Raw genomic sequence first — 23,689 nt, 5'->3', positions numbered from 1 at the left:
TTCGTCCCTGCTCGATCGCAAATTCATATTTGCTTAGCTGTCTGGTATAACGTACGCCGGATTATTCGACACGCGCTTCTCCTAGAGGAATAGAACTCTAGAATTTTCAATTCTCATTTTCGCGTGTTTCGTTCGTTTTAATCGAGAAAAATTATACGAGTCGTCGTGATCTACCGAGAGCCAGAAGTAAACGTCCGCTAGGCTCTACCCCTTAATAGCTACCATAGCGGTAATGATAATAGGAATCTTTGAAAAAGACACGCACACGAGGAAGAATATATCCGTAGCATGACGTCGCGTATTCTTGCGACAAAGTCGGTGCGCGCGCGTTTCCAGCCTATATGGCTTCGAAACGCACGCGACCAGCGAAAACGCGCTCTCGTCCGATCGTCTGTTTACATCGCTTCCTTGTTTTGCGCACGAACACGTAAATTCACTTTTGTTTGTCCGTCCATACGTATAACGCGCTATACTTTACGCGATCGTTTTGCTCGAACGTCAGCGATTAAGTAAGAAAATCGTTTGCTCGTTACGCTGTTACTTCGTTTGGGCTATTTGTTAATTATCGAGCGAGGAGTCGAAGATCGTAAGATAACGGTTTTGCCACCTGTACGTGAAACGTTTTTAAAGAAAATTTACGCACGTTACGAGCGAACTCGTTATACCGTCATCGTGTCACCGTGGTATCGCGGTATAGCATGATAATAAGTCAATTACGATTCGATTCGGCCGTTTAACGTTACGACGGTGAAACATTCAGGAACGAGCGATAAGAACTAATTTCATAAAGTAGCAGTCGCTTCGATTCTACTCTACTCGAAGATCGCGATTCTTTCTCTTCTTGCCACGAAGAATCACCACGAAGCACCAAAGTTTCTTCTTCTCGAAGCGTTGTACGATGAAAGGCGAATCGGTCGACGATTAACGGAGAATTACACGTAGAATCGATCTTTCGTAGTAGTTCGTCAGTGGAATCGAGTCCGTTGAATTTATCTAATCCGTATCTTGGAAATCTTACGTCGTACAGATATTATCGACGTTCGACGGACTCGTTAGCGCGGTAAATTTCTTTCCGCGGCGTCCGATTTATCGAATAAACTTTTCCACGAGTATGTCAAATTCTACGAACGATACGATACCTCGCTGCTTTCCAACTCTAGACCGCGAATACCGCGTTTCGTTCGCTCGAAAATTCGAGTAACCTTTGAAAACATCGAGCTTTCGATACGCGCACCTGATAATTACAGATAATCATTGAGCTGCTTATCGCTAAAAGATTTCCACGCTCGTCGACCACGTCGATTTCGTACTTTCGCGTTCCATCGAAATCCATCGATTTTCGAACGAGAATTCCACGATCCCTCGAACAGCGGCGCGTCGTGCGAAAATGAAACGCTTGCCAACGGAAAAGGTGGCCAACGACGAGCGGCTCCGGGGTCGCTAAACTCGGGTCGACGGACGGCATCGTCGATAGATGCGACTCCCCGAGAGAGTCCTGGCACGCGGATCGAACGTCCGCGTTTAGCCATTGAGAAAAAGGGTTGGAACTTACCCGCTGCAGCGGCGAGATACTGAAGCAACGTCGAGCCCTTCTCCGTCATTTCTGCGGCAGGACACTGGTCACCGATCGTGCGATACTTGGGTAAGCTACCACCGAACTTTATGGGATATTTTCCAAGGGTGGGTGAATAGTACACCGTCGAAGTGCAACTCGTTGGTACAGGGCTATAGGCATACTCTTTATAGCGCCCCTCTATTTCCTCCTGGACGTGGGTGGGGGCCATTTCTCTCTCCTTTTCTGTTTCTCCCTCTCTCCTTGCGCGTCGCTTCAGCCCGTTCCTGTCTCTCGCACGTACACGGCCCCGTTCGATAAGCCCCGCTCCACCTCCTCTCCCTTCCCTCGTGCTTCCTCCTTCCTGCGAAACGAGCTTCGTCGGTTCGTCCTACTCTCGCACGCTTCGCGATTCTCCCTCCAGCTAGCGACGACCAGCAGTCTCCTTCTCCGGCTGAAATTGCAACAACCGTATACCGTGAGTTTTCGACCCTGCGGCCAGCTACGGATCGTGCCAAGGTCGCGCGATCGTCGGTCGATACGGTCGACCGACGGGGTTGAAACGCCAACAGGCGCCAAGCGGCGCCGATCGTTTCGCTTTTTCACCGCCACGGATAGTCGTGCTGCTATTCGCGCGGCTATCGAACGTGTTAAACAGGCTGTACGAAAATCTATGGTTCTGGATCGGACGATTACTTCGCGTGGTTGTTGCTTCGCCTACGTTTCCCGTTTCCAAGCTGCCAAGCTCGTAAAGCCGGACGCTTTTAACGCGAACGTTAGCGTTAGCGTCGCCAGGCCGAAGGTCAGGGTCGTGCAACCTGCAATGGCCTGGCCAAGTTAACGATCGTCCTACGTATTGTCGCTTACGTTCCATCGCGGATTCCATCGTCTCGTCGATCGTTACGTTGTATTATATAATTATAATTACGGAACATTTTTTCTTCGCGTTCGTTATCGTTTGCGTATCTCGTCGATCTACGCAGCTGTCCGAGAGAAATTTTATCATCGGAAAGAAACGAGTTCGCTCGAGTAAGAAAAAGAGCCGAGATCGGGTGTGTTTCTCGGTCGTTGGAAACGCGATGCAAAATCGCGATATAAAGAGAACGACGCATAATTCCATCGTTTTCGTTTCGCGCTTTTGCAGGACAACCTACTGAACGCGATAGCCCGTTGATCTTTGATTTTCTCAAGGAAACTCGAATTAGCCAGAACAGGCTAAAAATTTATATCATCGTGTCTTTCTTTACCATTCGGATGGAAACTTTGCAAGCGAATCTAAGAAAAAGGTTGCGATAGACGCGTAAAAAAGAAGTGCCGTCATCGAGAAATCTTCGCTCGTCCTTCTCTGTATATCGCTGTTGGACGATCGCGATTGTTCTCCGTATCTGCATTATCTAACGTATCGGATTTTTCTTCGGGTTTCGAAACGTTTGTCGCGATCGAACGAATACGTCTGTGGCGTAACGGCCGCGAATTAAGTCGGTCAGCAGCGGCGGTTAAAAAGACTTTACCCTTCGCCTATTACGCGCCCCTAGCATCGGCGCAAAAGATCGATACCAAATCGGACTGCACGTGTACCACGGCAGCTGTACTCGTGCGAAAGGGTTGGACGCGAGCTAACGGGGTTGGAAATACGAATGCCAAACGTTCAACGTCGCGATACACACGCTGTCACGAACAGGTTTCGAAGGAAACGATCGAATTGGAGTGCTATATATGCTAATCGTTACGTCGAACGACCCTCTACCTAGACCAGGCCATACACCGCGGGCCAGACGGGAACCAGATGTCCGCTCATCCTTACTGCGTACCCTCGATAGTCTGAAAGACCCGTGGTAAATCCCAGTAATTCGCTAGCTAAGGTCCTTCCGACCGAACAAATCTTTTTTCTAAATCGCTTTCTAAAGAGTATCGTCACCTACGGCTTGACACGGGTACGACCCTTCCTAGTCCACCGAGCTTCGTTTATCCAATCAGAAGCAACGTACGCTGCCCTCGCTTTCCTGACCAAAAATGTCACGAACAAATCCGACGGTCCCGTGCGCTAGACACGCCCGTCGCTAGCTTTCCTTCGACACAGCGTCGTCGCTGTACCTTATTTATTCTACAACTTTAGAATAGCGTCAGTAACGGGTTCTGCCTTTTCCCTTTTGCTACGTCAACTATAACAAAACTCTAAGAGCCTTGCTCGATCACCAACGAATGTCGTGCCAGTGTATCGCATCCGTATACGTCAACTCATTGTCGACGATATATATCGTAAGCAACGGTGTAACTCAAGCGTTAAAAATAAAAACCTTATAACCCTGTGAATCACAGTGTTATACCCTCCCAACCACCCCTATTATCTTAACGGAAATCAGGGGATCGATCGACTCGTGGTGTCGATTATTATGATCGTAACGGGAATTTGCGACTGCCGTTGACGCGTTTCCTCGCGATTGCGTCTCCCCGCGATTAATCGAAAATACACTAACGTACGAATGCAGATAGTAGTAGGGTGGACGTAAATCGACGATAGAAGAGAAGAGAAGAGAACGACGGTCGCGTATGAATTCCATTAGCCACGTTGAACGATCGTCTACGTACGACTATTAAATAAATAACGACGCGTTCCTTTATATCGTTTATATAATCTTTCGACGTCAATGATCGCAGTTTCAGTTGCGTCAATGATCACAATTTCCCGGATGTCGAACTTTATTTTATCTTTGACCGACGTTTAGCCGACTCGAGTTGCATCGTCCAAGACGGCTGCGTGTCTTTGCTACTTCCTCGTCCTACGCGTCTATCCATGCTCATTTCAGTTTCATTCACACTCGCAACGATCGTTCCGCTCGTCGATTTTCATTCACGCGCTACGCGAACACTCTGCAGCGTACTACAACGATTTGCCTAGTACGCGAAGCGCGTTACATTCGTCTCACGTACAAGCTTTTCTCGTACTCGTTACTCGTCGCTGGTCGTTACGATCGCTCGACGAGATCGAAGGAAAATCGAAGCGAGATGCTGCGTGTTACCGTGTAACGCTCGCAGTGTAAGGCTTGAAAAAGAAACAAAAAAAAAAAAAAAGAAAGAAGAGTGAAAGTTTATAAACGTAAAGAACGGCGTTCCGACGATAGTTTGTTTTAAAAACGAGGCGAGTTCCATCCGATGTTTATCGGAAAGATCGATAAAGATGAAAGAGGAAAGGTATCGGTACGCCGTGATCAAACGAGCGGGGTCTTCTGTGCTCGTACGTTCGGAACCTGGGGCCGAGTTAATTGATTTCTAGAATCTCGGGATTACCGAAGGTTGCATCGACCAAAGTGCTGGCAACGAGAAGGATGTTACAAGAGCCGGAAGCGTTTTTTCATTAAAAATCCGCTCCGTTGGTTCCTATCCCGGCAAAGAGTCGATAGAAACGAAGATTTTTATTATAAAATCTGAAGCAAGTTCTCTGCAAAAAAATGTTAATTTCTCGTAGAATCCGAACAGAAACTCGTTTCGTTCTTTAAATATTACGACAAGTGCTTTGTACGAAATATTTTGTACATTGTCGCGTATTACGCGTAGCCTGAAAATTTTGTAAAATTGTACGCATACATACGTACACATACGTATAAATAAAACGTTAAATGTTTGAAATGTAAGCGCGGAACACGTAACATACGTAATGTTGTACGTTACACGCGGAATGTAACGATAAGGAGTACGCGCAACGCGTGTCCTCTTCGTTCGAATGCCGGCGCCCGACTGCCGCAATTCGGAAATCCCCTCCACAATTCGACGCCTCTAAGCAGACGCGTCGCTGCGTTCTCGGTTTTCGCGTCGTTCGAATCAATTTTCGGTAATATAATTATTTTCGTTACGCGAAATCGTATCGAGGAACAACATCGACCTCGATACCGTCTGCTCGCGAAATAAACGTTCTACCGGTATTTGCAACGCACATGCAATGCTAAAACATTACGTAATTTATTTCGTTTTCTTAGTCATTTTTTTTAGACCACGATGTCTTAATTACACGATAATTAGACAAAGAAACAACACTGGCGTAACGTACAACTACAACGATACTCGGAACGTCGATGGTAAAACGGAGTATCGTATATTTACACGACAGGCGCGTCTCTCGAAGAAAAGGTAGCTACGCGATTAGATCGTCTGTTTTCGTTCTTTTCTGTTTTCTCATTTTTCATACGCCCACTCGCGATATGTACAACGCTTCGCGAGCAAACATAACTGTAATAACATCGATGGTGTTTACAAGAATACGCGCGACGCTTTCGTACAAGTATTTTCGATATCGATCGATCTCTATCTCGGCAGCGTTCCTGTCCTTTCGCGTGTATTTGTTTAAATACCTTCAACGACGAACGTTTTTCGGCTCGCGATACTAGTTTTAATTCGAAATATTCGTTCCGAGATAATTCCACGCCGATTATCGAAATTATCAGAATGCCGCGAGTGCTCGAAACAGGGCAATTAAAAGCTCTTGGTTAATTTCCAAATCTCCGGTATCGTTCCCACCACCACTACCATTCGCGGTATCTATCTCGTTCCAAGAAGTTTTTTCAGCGTTACGCGACTACCATCGCGATACCACTTAAATGGAAATGCGAAAGAAAATCGCGAATTATGTTCGACAGATTATCTACAACTCGAGAACCACTTATTTGTCACGGCCATTATCTGCTACCGAAAAAATGTTATCGGCCGATAAGATGGAGAGGAAACCGCGTACGAGAAATCGCGCGAAAGAAGGGTTCGTGGCTGGAATATTTGGTCGACGATGACGAAATCGCACCCGTGCTCGACCCTCGAATTCGCGTACGCGAATCGTTAGCTCGGATCGATGAATCGTGCTCTACGACCGGAATATGACCGCCGAAACTCGCACCAGAGATTATTTCTGCCCGCTAACCGATCGTCCGCTCTTGCGGATAGAGGTGAAAAAAGAAAATAACGATTTGTTACCGTTCCGATCTGTTCTGTTCTTTCGAACGCGTTCGATCTTGTATTTGATCTCGACCCCGTGTTTCGTATCTTCTGTCGTTTATTTGCAGCCGATATTAAACCGTTTCGCGAAGACGAGCTTTCCACGGAAGATAATCGAGGATCGCTTACACGCATTGCGAAAACGTGCGTCGAAGAAGATATTTTACAATTACGAATTCGGTTATCTGCCATCGTACGCGTTCGAGTACTCATTTAGCCTTAAAACGCAAGCGAGTTGTTAAATATTGCCGATTCTATTACCGATCGATCAAAGATTCGTTTGTTGCCGTTGCCGTAAATCGAATTCGAGGCTCGAAGCAACGAGCGGAGATCTTCCCTTTTTCTTTGACTTTCGGACGGATCGTCGGGTGACGCAAACCTCTAGACATAGGTGGAGCATTGTTGAAAAAGCGAACGACTCTGGTAATTTCAAGACCACGTTGATCAAAGCGAGAGGTAATCGCGCCGACGCCAGGGACGAGGCACGTCGTCGATCCTGAATCGTTGTACCGCGCGATCTATTTCGTTCGGTAATCGTTACGTTATCGGAAACTACGTGACCAATTACGAATCGATTCGAGGAAGACGATGCTCGAAGACGATCGGTGCTATAATTCCGACGTTTCGCGATCTGCTACGTTTCCGTTGGTTTATCGTTCGTGTCTTTCGTTTGTATAGGTGCGTCGATAGTAGGCGGTACGATTAAACGACGATACAGACGCGCGAGCAAAAGAAAGAATCTCCGAGTAATCGGCACGTTTGTTCGCAGGGTTCAACGGTTGCGATTCTTTTTACAAACGATCGCAGGTTTCTACGAACGATCAGTCACTGCTCGGAAATGAAATTCTCGTACGGTGGAACAAAAGCGTCGCGAGAACGTGGATCGTACGTCGATCTGAAACTCGCTTGGACACGGAGGAACGCGAGGCAACGAGTTTTCCTTCGAAGTGCTCGTACCGGCGATCGTCGAATCACCGGAATCTTCGTTTCGCAACCTTTCGTCGCTCGATCGTGAACTCTTGGAGAACGCGACGGGTAAAAACGTTCTTCGAGGATCGTTCGTCCTCGACTTCGGGGACGCCGATGGGATCGGAGTTATCGATTCCGGTAGATTTCCTGGCGACTGGAAAGTCCTATTTTTCGTTGGATCCAGACTTGCCCAGAAATCGATAAATCTTCCACCCTCGAGTCTCCCAGCGTCGCTGTGTATCTCTACGTGGAGAGAAGAAACATAACATAACGCGGTGGCGCGTCAGCCAAGAAATATCTCCAATCGAGATTCGGGAAAAGAATCGGGGAAAGGAAGATACGACGCGAGAAAAGGAGGGACGCGAGTTTAGCGCGAAACCAGAGAAAATGAAAGAACGATCCACTTACCGTCAAGGTGGGCGCACTTTGTCAAAATGGTATTTTCCCTAAGAAACACCCGTAATAGAGACACTCGATAATCGTTATACAACGAACTGGAACCGTTCTTTATCCGAGAATGTGTACCATCGGACACACACGGATAAACGTTTCTCCACGCAACAGTCCGCGGAATATAGCCGTCTCTGTGACTGACCCTCGATAACGCGACGATCGCCACTCCAACTGAGCGTAGATCGAGAATTAAACGCTAATTAACGTCTCGTCGTTCGGCTAATCCGCCCCACTCGAAAAGGTAAATATGGCACGAAGATGGTTTCGACGGTTTAAAATAGGACAGGATGATCCATTTGGCGAGATCGCATCTTGCGTCATGTATTTTTAATTACGCATGCACGAAGAAATTTCGATACACGAGAGAAGCGGATGATGCCGGCGTCGAATCTCGTGACACGGCGCGTCTTCTCCTCTCGTTGCCATCGGTATTTTGCCTATGCACACCGAGAGACGCAATCCTCGAAACATCGGTAGAATTTCGTTTTGCAATTCGTTTTTAACGGTATCGTACGTGTCGCAGCAGAAGCTTATTTGTAGCTCTATTATTTAAAAAGAAAAAAGAAGGGAACGAAGGATAGATCGAACGTGTGTTCTTCGATAAAAATAAAGTCTAGTTATCGCCTGCGCGTATCCCACGCAGCTTCCTCTCTGCAACGTCGTGAAATTCGACGCCGTACAACCACCATTCGATCCACAGTCCCAGATCGCTTAATTAGAGCCCCGTTCCCAAAGATCGCGACACCGTTCTTATTCTTATTCTTAGCCTTTCCGATCGGCGATCAGCCGCTAAGAACGCAACGCGTTTATCGACCATTTACACCATTGCCATCCTGAATTATAACAGAACCGCGAACAAACGTAATCTTATCGATAATCGTATGGAATTACGACCTCGATCCAACGCCAGTTTCGGCGAAGGAGTAAACGAACGAGCGTACGAAACGGCTGGCAGATTGTAATCGAATCGAGATCATTAAACGTCAACCACGCGCGTTGACACGAATCCTGCCGATCAACGACAACTACGAAAACAAAATCGTCGTATCGATCATAGTAGATCAATCGCGCGTTTTGTTTTGAAATTGATGGATTAATTCGCGTCGACCACTCGAAACGAGCGATTCTCCACGAGAGATTTTAATGAAATTCGCGCGATATCGCTGTTTAAATTTGTAAAACGGCTCGTGCTGCGAATTTCTTCGTACACATAAGCGAGATAACATCGTCCGCGGATAAAATCGGTTACGTACGATCGATCGTGTCAATCGTATCTGCTCTCAAAGCTTCGAAAGCGCCGTTTGGATTTAAAATGTCCAACGACAAAGACGACAAAGACGACGAATAATCGAGCGGATCGTTGTTTCGATTCGATCGAAGATCGTCGTTCGTTCTACGCGACTCGCTCCATGGCGACGTCAACCTATCGCACGAACCGAGAGAATCGTTGCAACCGTTCGCCGTCCTCTTCGCCTCTACGGCGTTGTTGCTTTCCAATTCGAGCTTTCCATCCGATTCGAAACGTCGTAAATACGAAAAAGTATCGAGCTTATCTGAGCGTTAGTCATAGTAGTGTCAAAGTCGTCGAATACCTATCTAACATCACGATTTTGTCGAAATACGTGAAATATACGAAATATTCCTTAAAACTTCAACGATATTAGATTTGGAATAGGTTTTACTAGATTTCGGAATACGTTTCGACCGCCGTACAACGCGAACTCGAAACAAAGAGGATCGAACGACGAAATGTAAAATCTCAAGCTGAAAACGTCGCGCAAAGTACGGTGGCGACTCGGTGGCGAATTATATAATCTAATCTACGGATCGAGAAACGTCTCCGAGACGCTGAAAACCGTAGGAAAGGGCGGGCGTTTACGGACATCGATCGATACGCGAACCTTGCCTCGTAATCAGCCAACATATACGCGAATGGTAAAAGCGACGCGACGCCGATGAATCGTCCGTCGCCGTTTACTCTTTGTCCTTGCTCGAGACGTCACTAGAGTCCCTCGTGCGACGATCGATCGGCTATATTCAGCCGCTAAACGATTTAAGAAATTTTTCCTATCGTTCGACGAGAGACTCGTGCCAATGATTACGTTGGCCGGCGAAGTGCCGACAAGCTACGTCGATCCGTCGAACGTCGAACGTCGAACGTCGAGTATCGAGAGAAGCAAACGAAGAGGATCTCTACTTACGTTTCTTTAACGTCGACGGCGTCTGGTTCACCGGCTAAAAATTCACTCGCGAAAAATTCCTAGTCGTTGCCAACGATCAAAGCTCCTACCATCTTCGGGCCTCTTTCGAATAAACATAGAGACTGTGACTGTGGCGATACGATGGGCGAACAAGAGGATCGCGTTTTTCGACCGCTGCGTCCAGCTGGAGACTCGTCGGACGACGTGACTTCGTGAACGTTGACTCGATGACAACGAACTTTGATATCGCCTTCCTTATCCTCTTTATATTCATGAAAATTTGTTCTTTGGGAAGAAATAACGCACGACGATGAGGCGACAAAGGCACCGTCAGAGGGGTGAATAAATTAGAAGAGAATTAAGGGAAGTTATAACGAGACTGTAAACTCGAGAGTATAATAGGACAGGTAGACGAAGTTCCTGCTGCATATTAAACGATATATTCACCGAGCAGCCAGTATCTATATCCAGTTTTCGACTCTTCCAAAATTTTAATCGCGATCTCTATCGAATCCACAACTTCCTAAACTCGTATTTTCGTAATTATTCTCGCTTTTCGTTAAACGCTCCGTACGTTGCAAATCGTTTAACACCGATCGAAACGAAACGGTAATTTACTCGCTAAACGATGTTAAACGTTTTTCGGTAACGCGCTCGACGAGCTAATCGAACATTTCGCGTACTCTCTCGACTTTCGTAAATTGGTTGCGTTTCCGCGTATTCGAAAAATATTTCGAAAAATTAATAGGTCTCGGTTTTCATGGTCGGATGGTAACCGTTGGCACGCTATTTACGGCGGCCAGCGATATAGGACGATGGATCGAAAAGTCGGTGCAACGGAATTTGCATAAACACCTCTCCGTCGTCGCAAAAGCTTCTTCTCCGTTGACTTTCTCGCGAATATCGTCGCGGATATCCGCGGCCCTGCCCTTCCGCGAACTACCATACAGCGCAATAAGCTTCCACGCGAGCAACGAGGTTCGCTCGGCGTTGCGGGAAACACGTGAATTTCGATAATTAACGGTTACTTCGTATCTAGCGAAGAATGTTGGATCGATACGATATTGCTTTTTTAGTCCTTCGAGTACTTTGGCGTCGAGTGTCGATAAATCGACGATTCGATCGCGATAAAAAATGAGGCTGAAAAGATTGTAATAACAACTGCGAAGTAAGAAAGTACGAGCTGATTCGAACGAGGAAAATAAAACTACGCAAGTGGCAAGTAGCAATTAGCTATTATCTATCGGGAATCGACGTATCTCGTCTCCCTTCCCCTCCAACGAAGTTTCGTCCAATTCTTTCTTTCGTTGGATCAAGAATCGCTGGAACGAGGAACATCTGAAAATTGCGTCCGCTGTTTTCAACGAGAACGCGTTCCCTTCTGCCCTCGCGTAGCCACTTTTATCGAGGCGGATACCTACGAGGCGTCTACGTGCATTTACAACGCAAACGGTGCCCTCGACCGTTTCGGAACCGAACGAAGACGACACCTCGAAATTAATCGACACGCGCGTATTTTCTTGCCACCGCGTTTTTTCATTCCCAGTTATCGTTCGCGCCGACGGTTACTCCGTTAACGTTCGTCTTGGACGAGACCAGCGTTTAAATGACTTTTTGCTTCAACGAAGAGCGTAATAAGGAAGATACCGGAGGAGGAGAAGAAGGAGGAGGACGACAGAAAAAAACCGTTTAACTTTAAAAATAAAGTCTTTTAAAGAAGAGGTATAGCCTTTTAACGACGTATCACAGTTTGCGTTCCGTGTAACATTAACCTAGCTCGATGGAATATTTCGCGAATAATTTAAAAATCGCCACGTTACTTAAGAAGCTTGAAACTTTAGAATCGAGAATATTTACGTGGAAGCAAGAATACTTATTCCCTGGAAAGGAAATTACCTCTACGTAAAACGCTCTCGGCTGAGTGCATTTCTCTAAAAAAAAGAAAAACGATTCTCCGATTTCTATTCCCGAATTAAGAATTCCATTCGCAAACCGTGTTCCAAAGCGATCTCTAAAAAATCCGCCGAAAGCGCCAACCGATCGAACACACGCGAAACGCTTGACCCGAAAATTTCGTCGTGTCAAACTCTCGATGCTTCTCGAGTACGCGTACTCGATCACGTACAATTCCACGGAGGTACCTCGTACCTCCGCATGCCCGTTCCATTCGCATCACGAAATTTCGCGGCAGCTCGATCCTCGATTCGAATCTAATACAAACTCGATCGAAAGTTAGTCCAAAGCTAAGCTAAAGGTAATCCAAAGCCAGCCCGATCCGGAACATACTTACGATCAGGTTACACGGACGGTTACGGAGAAGGACGACGATCTACTACGCGGTATCGAGCCGAATGTTTCGGCAATTGCTCGTTTTTCGACACGCGCAAGTTCGATCCTCGCTACATATACAGCGGCTAACGAGTCCGCATGTGCGAAAATCGTCACGTTGCGTGGAAAGTTTCTTCTCTGCCTGGTCTATTTTCGTTGGCAACGATCCTCGAACTCGTGACCGCGCATGGTAATTAAGGTAGGTTGATCTTTTCGGGGATTCCTTTGAAAAGAACGAAGAGGAGAGGAAGGGGAATAATGGCAAAGGAAGCGAAGAATAGCAGAGTGAAAGCGAGGGAAATCCAAGTACCGGGTACTTGAGTCACTCGGGGACTCCTTCGATTCGGTAATCCTCTCCAAAACGCCATTAGACGTTACGGGACCGGTTTCGACGACCGACGTTTCCCGTAACCGACGTTACGCCATCGAAACCATTCCGGATTTCTTCGAGGATTCCCGTCGAAAGATGCTACGTTGGATATGCGTCGTATACGACGGCGTTGCTTCGTATTTATCGGAATAAAATACCGAAATCGATTTCGATCGCCAGAGCGCAGCAACGAAACGTGTTAAAGTCCCGGTAGAGACTTTCTAATTGGTCGATCGAAGGTACTTCGACGCAGCGATGCTCCGTACGATAAATACGTACGTCGCGTAGCATGGAACAGAAGCGGAGAACATTTAGGAACAGCCTGACAACGCGTAAACCGTGGAGCGGAAAATTTCTCGATGACACGCTTTCTCTAGGAAATTGAAACCAGTTCCAGTTTTTAGGCGCGATCGGTAGTTGGTGTACGCGGTGACGTAGACCACCGGTCACCGCCGACTCCGATAACGATAACTGGCGATCTGCTTTCTTTGTTCCTCTTCGTTTACGTTTTCATCGGAAAATTTCGATCGCTGCAATTACGTCGCCGTGCGAATCGTAACTTTTGCGAGACTCGCGGTATCGCGGTTTTACCGCGTGAAACAAATAAACGCGCCGCTATAATCGCGTGGATAGGTGCTAAAAATCGGAAAATTGGGAGCGCAAACTATATCTCGCGATCGAGGAACACGAAGCGCGAACATCGAGTAACGTAAGCGATCGATGGTTTCTCGACTTTTCGTCGTCACTCCGATTGCTTGGAATATTTGCACAGACACGGAGGCAATTGCACGGACTAACGGGACGATTGTCGAGTACCTGACGTCATTATCCAACTTTCTCGAGTACCACGAACAACCTTGGCCGCCGTTCGATTCGTTCGGATAAAATTCGCGTTTTCAAATTTCTTTTATCGTGATTATCTATACATCTAGCCGTGATTGCGTTTTAACGACATCGAGAATTACTCGATCTAACGATCGCTGTATGAAAATATTCGCGAGCATATCCGTGATTTCGTTCGTTTATTTCGATTACGTTGCTTGGCGGCGATTAACTCGCAATTATCCTTTTTCCGTTTTCCGCGACAGAAGGAAGACCGACGAATACAACGAAGAGGAACGATCACAAAGGAACAATAGCTCGCATACGAGTTTAATATTTACGCTTTATTGTACGCAGCGTGACTGTCTTCTTACATTTTTAATGTTATAAATCTTCTTATACGTAAGAAGGTAAAAAAAAGTCGAAAAAGTCGTGTACGATTCGTCGATACGATCGTGTCGGAAAATGTATCGTAAAGGTGGAAAAAGGAGAAATGGGAGAGAGAGAGAGAAACAGAGGCTATAAAGAATCACGCGTCGATCGCTCGATTAGCAGACTAGACGATAGCCTCGCAGCAGTTATCGTGGTTATCGGCACGAGACACTCGTCCCGCGGTCGCCGTATCCGTATCCTCGATCTCTCGAGGAAAATGTAAAATAAAAGACGATAGCGCGAGATACGTGGAACGCCCGACGATGCAACGGCGAATCTTTCCATCGTGAACGTCATTCAGATAATCGTCCACTGGCGATAACGATGTCGGGCGTGGGCACGTTCCACGACCGCGGGATCGACATTACGAAATTAAACGACCGAAAAACGAGAAACTCGGCGTTGCTCCTTGTCGCTGGGGTCACAGCGAATCGTCGCGATTGATTCGCCCGAACGAAAATAAATCGCTTACGAGAACAACGATCAAATATGAATCGACGATGGAGCACCGTATCGAACGGATACGCTTTCATACGGGCAATAAATACGGGGACGTGATAAAAATTGCAAGAGGCAAAGCGTCGACGGTTGGCAGAGGCTATGTCGGAGCTTTTTCGGACGTCGGTAATTCGATCGACTAGAAATTACGGTCGTAGGGCATATTCGATCGATCGCGTTCTCTACCACGACGTCCGCGTTCGTTTCGCGCGAAAGCATCTCGAGCGCTTGATCGCGTTGCTTGCAACAGCACCGCGCGATTGATCGATAAACGAAATAATTAAATCGATCGGATCCGTCGGACGAGTGGAGATGTTACGAAACTCCGTACCATTCTGATGGTGATTTTGTCGGAAAAAATAACAACAAATCGATTTTAGGCGACGGTCGTGCGCCATCGATAAACGAGATCGACGATAATACGACGTTTAAAAGCGATGGAAAGACGATTCGAACGCTTCGAGTGGATGAATGTACGAAAAGGTTGGAAATATTTTTCTAACGTTAAGATCGTCGTCGATATCGCTTTCAGGCGATAGCTTTCAACTGTTGAACCGATTTATCCACGGTAGGGCCACCTTGAAGTTCGTCGTGGATCTGTTGGTAGGTTTTGCCCTTGGTTTCCGGGACCAGGACGTGCGTAAACGCCGTGGCGCAGGCCATCACCACGGCGAAGATCCAGAACGTCATGTCGGTACCTAACTCCTTGTTCATCATCGGGAACGTTTTCGTCACGATGAACACCAACAACCAGTTTAACATGACCGCGACGCTGGAGGCGACTGCTTTCGTTTCCGCGGCGAACAGCTCACCCATCAACATCCATGGTACCGGACCCAATCTAAAAATAACAGATCCGTTTCATCGGACCGACGTTTAAAAGTCTTTCGTCGATACTTCGAACTTTCGATCCGAACTCGTCCAATTAGCAAAATCGACTTACCCGATGGAGAAGGCGACCATGAAGACGATCAAGGAGGCTAGCGGCAGCCAGCCCAGCGAGCTCACGTCGTTTCCGCCGTCTTTCTGCTGGAAGTAATATCCAAGCGCGATCAGGCTGACCGACATAATGCTGGTGGAAATCATGAGCAGCGGCTTCCTTCCTGCTCGATCCACGATCAACGCCGCGACGCCTGACATTACCAACTGCGCATAGAACAACGTTTACACCGTCAACGTCTCTCGCGAACAGATCGCTTCGTCGATTCGCGGCTGGAACGCGATCACACGAGTCTCTTGCGGCAAACTGGAATCGAATTTCGTCGGGCAATCGGGTCGCTGCGACGAAAAGTTCCCTTCTCCGTTTGTTGCAAGTGGCGCGAACCTCCGAGAACCGTATTTTACCGAGTTTCCCAAGAGTAGTCGTACGATACGAAGATCGATCGAGGAAATACGTTAAAGCGAACAAACCTGAACCAACGCGACGAGAATGGACGCCAGTTCCGGCGCCATCGAGCTTCCGGATGCCTCGAAGATCATCACCGTGTAGAAGATGACGGCGTTTACGCCGGAAGCCTGCTGAAAGAACATCATACCGAAGGAAGCGATCATAGCCTTCTTGTTAATCGGGTCTTTCGCCATATCGCTCAGGCTGGGCTTTTTGCCCGCGCTGGCCTCCGCTTCCTTTTGCATCTCGTTCAGTTCCTGTTTCGGATCGTAGTCCTCTCCTCTGAGCACCGACATGGCCGACGTGGCTTCTTGCTTTCTGTTTTGATTCTAAAAGCATCGACGGATCGTCAGCGAAAGTCGACGTCTGAACGTCGTAGCCGCGAAAGCCGCGAAGATAGAAATTCTTCGTTACTAACCACCAACCAGACGGGAGATTCGGGCATCCAATAGAAGGTAGCCAAGAAGAAAGCGACGATGAGAGCGCACACGAGGGCTAACATGGTGTAGTTGAGAACGCTTCCGAGGATAAACGCGACAAAAATTCCAACGGTGAGGAACAGCTGAAACAGCGCGCCCAGCGTTCCTCTGGTCGAGACTTCGGAGATTTCGGAGATGTAGGTTGGTCCGAGGACGCATCCTGCGCCAACGCCGATACCGACCAAAAATCTGGCGATGTAAAGAAGCTTTACCTCGGTCGCCACAAGGATGATACCCCAGGAGGCCAAGAACGGAACGGATAGCAGAAGAAGAGACTTTTTTCGTCCCATTTTGTCGGCCATCGATCCCGAACCTAGAGCACCAGCGATGGCTCCCAGTGCCAGCAGAGAGCTGATCCAGGAACCTTGTTCCTTGGTGATGACCAGCCACGAATCGGCTGCGTACAGCTGTGGAAGCACCGGCGAGGTCCATGCCAGAGCCGTGCCCACACCGACCACCAGTATACACGCTGGAAAACAAAGCTTCCGTTAAAACGATCGCAAGCAAGTTCAAAGAATTCTTCGAAACCGTCTGCCCGATTTTCACTCGCAACTTTTATTTCGCCCACCTGACGCTCGTCCATCGATCTCACGGTTTACGTAACTACGCAATTATCTGCCGATAATTGTACCTTCTACCGACACTCGTGTATTACACTTAAATTCAATTATAAAATTGCGTCACGTCGAGGATACGACGAGGCACGGCCAGATAACGTCGAGTAGTTGCCAGAAAATTCGTATCACGAACGTGCGTGGCGAATACGAAGCAGGCAACTCGTACGTGTAAAATAAAATATCGCGATAATCGATCGACCTTACGACCGACATCGAAGAGACGCGTTGTTCCGACCGAACGATTTCCAGGATATCTTCGAGTCGCGAATCGCCGACTCCGCGGAACAGTAACCCCGTTGTCTCGCGATCGGTTCCAACGAGAACCTGTGTTTTTCCACTCTACGTTTTATCAGTATCGCGTCATTTTTTCCACGAGTATACACAATCGATTTTCAAGTAAGTTAGTTCGAAGCAAACAGAAATCGAAGGTAAATGGAACGATAAAAACGAGCAGCTTTCGAATCTTGAAACTTTTTAATGGAAAGTTTCAAAACGGTCGAAACGAATGGCTAACGCGTACGTTACCTACCTTTCTTTTTTTTATATTTTATATTTTATAATTATATACCACGAACTAACTTCGTTAATTACATCGACGCTCCGACGAGACCGTCACTCTGCCTTACCAACTACCCCGCTCCCGTTCCATCGAAACGTCTGGCATCTCGATAAACTCCGAGTTACGACGAGCGTAACGAAGCTGCGAGAAATCGTAAAAGAAGAAGAAAACGGAAAAGGTTAAGGTGGATTGGCCGTTTCCGTGGAAATACCGGAAATAGAAGCGAGGTACTGCCACAGCTTCCTGCTCTCCTGGCGGACGGCCGCGTCGTTAATCATTCCCGTGCCTTCCATTTCCTTCGAATTAGCGTTCCCCTGGTCGATCGGTGAATCTGCACTCGAAGAACGCCACGTACCACCACCACCACCAGACCGAGACGATTTACTGAAAAATCAGCGATTCGACGATTGAGCGGCCGTTCGACCGTATCGAATCGTAATCGGTGACGAGCTTCTTCCTTTACCTCCTCTTTCTCTCGATTCTTTCTTTCTACCTCTCTGCTGCGAGAAAATTCGAATCCTTCGACGCGTAAAACGAGCACCGTTTATCGATGTTGGAATCGACGCGACGAACACTTTAGGTAAACCGCATATTTCGGATAGAGCAGAGACGATCGAGTGAAACCGAATGATCTCGGTGACAGCGAGGGGCCAGCATATATCGCACCCGCCACTATCTGACCATCATTATCACTAGTCTCGTTTATTATCGCTTACGATCAAAGTGAAAAAAAAAACAGCCGTAGAAATCACGACGACGTATCGATGTTTACAATGAATCGGAGCGTTAGCACGGGTTACGTTCGTCGATTTCCAAGAGCCGAAATTTCCGTCAGAAGAAGGAGAATGTAAGAACGAATTAAAATTCGGCTCTCTTATACGCCGAATCGGCGAGGAAGATCTTTCAGAAAGGAATTAAGAGCCGGTGGTGCGCTTCTCGCTTAATTTCGCTGGTACCTTCTATACGTTGAATTTTCAGAGAAACGTCGTGCGAGGTGGTGCAGGTGAAAATTCCACGGTAGTCTCCACCGTCTTCCATTATACGCAAAATAAAATTGCGAGCCGCTGTTTCGAAACATCAACCGTCGACGAGCAACGTTTATCTAGGTACAAGGTGTGGTACCCTTTATGGAAACTTCTGCTTGAATTCATCGGAAACACGACGTTGGATCGATGGATTATACTATTGTGCCATTGGTTAACTAGCATACGATGTAATTCGCAATTTCATTTGCATTCGACGAACAAACGTGTACACGGACGGTTTATCGATACGTACAGAGTATATTCGACTCTCGGTTTGGCTAGGGGGTTCCAATTAAATCCCGATTTAACTAAAAGCCTACGATTCGAAAAACGTACGACATTAGCCGAACGATAATTACCGATGCAACGGCACGTTGCTCGTCGATATCTGTTCGTATCGATCGCGATCAAAGCGACGATCGTTTCAATTGCATCGCATAACATGTTTGTCATTTTCGTCCTTCTCGTGCTCTTGATTCGAAAGAAATGCGTTATCGTGCTTTTTACGTCGTTTGTAAAATACAAAATAAAACATAAACCAAAGTGTAAAAATTCTTTCTACGCTTATCTTCTTCTTTTCGCAAGTAACAGGTGATTCCTCCCTCTTTGATCGATAAAATTACGTTCCTTTTCGTTAAACGTTAAAATATCAAACATAGCTACCGTGTCGTTTAAATCGCCGCTTTTCCATAAGCTTGCGCTTAATTTCCACTAATCCGAGTAAATCGGTCGGTAAACAATTTTTAAACGCGCCTCTTCGATCGATTCCTCTAAAATCCTCATGGATCAACGTTATCTCTCGATCGCGTTTCGAATCGTCGTCGATCTAATCGCAATTCGACCATCGACAGAAATTTTAGTTTCTTCCGTCGTGTTTCTCGCAACTTTTCCCCTGCTTCTTATTTTCGCGAGTAACGTTAAGACCGTGCCAGGCCGAAACTCAAACCTTCACCGGTGGAATCTCCAATTATTTCCAAATATATTGTCCTTTAATGTTAACTTTTTCCTATACATATAGCCGTCTTTAACTTTACAGCTCGGCTTTGATCTTCGACTTACGAACCAATTTACGTTCGATCATTCTTCTTGTACACTTTTGTTCGTGTATATTTGCTAGCCCCTATACCGATGATAATCTTAAAATGAAATTTAAATAACGAGCTTAAAATTTTCCAATCAGGAAACCAGAAACAGCTGTAAGAAAGTCAGCCCTTTGACGCGTTTAAACGCACGAAACGAAGCGGGCGAGTGGAAAAACGTCAAACGACCCGTCCGCGATGTTCTTACGCCGAAAGGAACTCTGAAAATAGAGAGTCTAAAGAAGATCCGAACATCCAGCCTGGACATAATTGCAGGGAAATTCGAAACGAAAAGGTACTTCGACCTGGCCGCAACGCGAACGTTACGCGTAGGGACCATAATTCCGACGAACGGTGACCGCGCAGACCTCGTTATTCGGCAATTATAAATTGGTTCGCTGGCACGTGTAGCAACGACGAGCGATACGTTATCTCCGTAGATCGAGGTTGGTCGAGCCACCGCAGGAATTTAATTATTCGAACGAAGCTCGTCAACGTGGACGTGCTCCGCTTCCGGATACCGCTGCACGTTAACGGGAAGACGTAATTCTCGGCAACGTTTTACGATAAAGTTCATTTCGAAGAAACCGATTATACCCGAGAGAAGCAGAAACGGCCAAAGTAAATTACTCCATGGATGTTTCATCGATGATAAAACGGCGCGTAATCGTTAAGCGTAAGCCCGCTATCGATATTTGAAAAGAGCGTTCTAATCGAAATATAATTGCAGCGTTATAATCAGCCCAAACGCGAACAAAAGCGATTAAATGGGTCGATTTATCAAGCGGTCCGATTCGATTTCATCGGTTAGAACGTGCTTGCTTCGCCGTCGAATCACCGTTATCGGTTTCTCACAGTGCTCGAAAATCGCAAATCAGGAACTCGCGTCGCACCTTGGCTACGAATCATCGCCATTACTCGATACTCATTCCCTTTTCTCGAGCGGATCCGCGAAAAAATGAGAGAAACAAACGGAAGCGAAGTAAATCGGAAGGCGTGAAAAATAAGACGCTTCGATGTAATTAAAGAACTCTGATCGTCGGTAGCGAGCGGCGAAGTCGCGAGTGATATACGAGCAGCGCGATAAATCAAACGGTTGACAATGAAACTTTATCTTAATTCGTTTGGAATTCGTTAAAAGAACGGGGAAGGAGCACCGTCGATAAATCTCGGTTTGATCCCAAACGATAACAAACACTTGCGCGCGCCGTTTGCAATCTTTATCACGGCGATGATACGGCCAAAGAAAAGAAAAGAAACTACCGAAGGCAAACTTTCCGAGATAAACCGACGTCTTATCAGCGACATCGGATTTTCCCTCCGTGATTAAACGTCCAACCATGATCTTGCGTTAAACTATAATATACGGTAGTCGCTACGATCTGGTCACGATCTAAATTAAAGCACCCTGCAGCGACGTCGATCGATTAACAGACAGATCGACGGAGTTGCATCGATCGTTTCGCATTTGCTTTCCCTAGCGTAGAATCGAGCCAAGGATAACATCGAACACTCGCCAATTTATTTTCCTTTATTTTTACCTTTCGTAACATCGATTACGCGGCTTTTCTCCTCTGTGATTCGTTTAATCGTTCATTACCGAAGCTGTATACATATCCTACTGACATACGTATAAACAAAGTGGTAACAAACTACTCTGAGAACGCGATAGACTCGCGAATTACGCTCTTAAACGTACGCCATTATACGGAAATCCGGAAATCGAATATCGCGTCTACCGAGCCTTTAAACGATTTTGAAGTGGAACGAACCGCGGTAACCGCTACCGTTAAGTTCACCTTCGCCAGATCTCACCTTGCCGCTTTAAAAAACTGTAAAAACTGGTTTCCGACTTCGGTTCGATCGGATCGTTCCATCGTACTTGTTGCGACACTCTCGTCGGAAAATTTGCGTCGAAGCGCGAAAAAGCCTCGCAATAGAATAATTCAGTGGCAACGTCCTCGAGAAAAAAGTACTCGGGTATCGATCAAGTTCGCGATCGATCGCGAACGCCCAATCGCGAGATACGTTCGCGATACGAATCAAATTTTCCTCGTTATCGCTGACGCGTCTTGCCGTCAGTCTTTCTTCGTTTACGTCGATTTATTATTTTCAGTTTTACGGAGAAGCGGCAGAATGATCGATCCCGGCAGAATGTAACAGCTTCCCGTCTCGGAGTTCGTGTTCGCTAACTCGGAATTTATCGCGAACGAACGACTGGCCAGTTTTTATTGCCTTGTTGCGCGCTTCCAGGGAAAACCGTGTTATTTCGTGGGCTGACCCACTTGCCGGTGATCGATTCGGATCGCGTGCCGCAACAAGGTAACGAAAAGTCAAAATGAGAAGTAGCGCGTGGTCTGGCGAAAAGTTAATTAATTAAAACGCAGGAAAGGCAACGAGGATGATGCCGGCGAGATAGAACCTCTTCCGTTCCACGTTCTCTGCGTGGCTAATGAAAAAGAATTATACGTTGAATGACGCGATCACAGCTGACCTGGATGATGCTGCATCCGACGGTAATTTTCTCCGCTTGTGTCGCGAGAGGCAACGTATAAAATTTCACGACGATCCACCACGTAGATAAATGTGTAATAATACGGTGAGCGATAAGAAAATTTTAACGAAACAACCGGCAAAACGTCCTTTCCCTCTGACAAGTATTTCATCAGGATGACGGATCGCTGGAACATTCCACGTTTCCCAGGAAACTACTCGCAATGAGAATTTCTCTTCCCGAAATTTCTTCCCGAAGTCTTGTTTGGACGATCGAACTCCCAACGATTATAAATCGTTCGTAAAGCACACGGAGGACTATCGTCAAAGAAGGATCGTAATCTTCGATCCGAGTTTTCAACGACTCGAAAACCTTCCACGTCGAATCGTAATCGTTCCTTCGGTGAAAAAGAAATCGCTGGGAAAAGTCGAGTATACCGTTTCCAAGACGGTTCTCCGTTTTCTTCCACTACCTTTCAAGCGTACGTACAAGAATCGCAAACCGTAGAGATATTCGCGAGCTACGTCGTCCCATCTTCCTCGCAGAACGCTCGAGGCGACCATCGCGTCGAGACGCTTCGTCGATGAAAACGCGGTGCGGTAGGAGACGTATTAAAAATATAACCCGCGCGATTTGTCGCTAAATTGCCATATTTTCTCCGATGTATTCGGTCCTTGAACGTGCAAAGAAGAACGGTACAAGTAGCGTCTTTGTTAACTTTACTTTAGTGGTTTGCCACTTTACTATTAGAACGGACCTTGTAAACTTTTCCCACGGAAGACAAAGAAGCGAGAATTTGCGTGGTTCGGGCCATAGAATGGAGCAATTAGCGCCGTCTATCGAATGAAATTTTCCACGAGTAGCGGAGGACGGGTAAAAGAAGCTTAACGAAGACCGTCGTTTTTCAAAATTACTGATTTTATTTTAAAAAACAAAAATACACTTTTCTTCATTGGAATATAAAAAAAACGCGAATTTCCAAAATATCTACGCATATTCTTCTCCGAAAGAATCGGCCCGCTTCTCTCGGAACGAAATAACACGCGTTACAAACATCTTGTTCTCGGGGTGCTTTCGAGGTGAGAAAAAAAAAAAAACAGCTGAAGAGGACGCGTCTCTCGACTGGACGATCAGGGAGGCGGTGGTTGGCAGACCTCCGATAACGTAAGTACAAACGAGCGAAACCCGTACGAGTGCGTGTACGAGTGCGTACGTGCGTCTATGTGTCGGATAATTGCAAGCGCAGCTCGTAATTCTCGACCAGACCGACAGCGACGGGTCGTAGGTCGTAAGGCGTATTATCGTATACCGTCTGTCGTATCTGGCCGAATACGAGCCGAACATCGCGAACAACGAACGTTCCGTCGAAATAGGAACGATCCGTTTCCTTCGATCGAAACCATCGGACGAGACGCTGGTCGAAAATAAATTGCCATTTGCTCGA

General features: G+C 46.7%; 1 protein-coding gene across 5 annotated transcripts in view; it reads right to left on the bottom strand.

Annotated features, from left to right (window-relative positions):
- LOC126869437 (facilitated trehalose transporter Tret1-2 homolog) overlaps positions 1-20,754 on the bottom strand; it is a 38,126-nt gene extending 17,372 nt beyond the window's left edge. Inside the window, exons 1-7 of one of the 5 annotated variants that reach the window (XM_050625972.1) lie at positions 18,604-18,871; positions 17,859-18,031; positions 16,411-16,940; positions 16,016-16,321; positions 15,549-15,751; positions 15,184-15,446; positions 1,559-2,006 (exon numbers count right to left, since the gene is read on the bottom strand). In XM_050625972.1, coding sequence (XP_050481929.1) covers positions 1,741-2,006; positions 15,184-15,446; positions 15,549-15,751; positions 16,016-16,321; positions 16,411-16,940; positions 17,859-18,031; positions 18,604-18,725 — 1,863 coding nt within the window. In that variant the 5' untranslated portion in view covers positions 18,726-18,871 and the 3' untranslated portion in view covers positions 1,559-1,740. The other 4 variants (XM_050625974.1, XM_050625975.1, XM_050625973.1 and 1 more) reach the window with 4 other exon arrangements.
- Positions 20,755-23,689: the final 2,935 nt, after the last annotated feature.

The sequence above is a fragment of the Bombus huntii genome, chromosome 9 (genome assembly GCF_024542735.1).
Source record: "Bombus huntii isolate Logan2020A chromosome 9, iyBomHunt1.1, whole genome shotgun sequence".
NCBI lineage: Eukaryota > Metazoa > Arthropoda > Insecta > Hymenoptera > Apidae > Bombus > Bombus huntii.
Note: the sequence above shows the minus strand (reverse complement) of the source record. Positions and strands in the feature narration are given on the sequence as shown.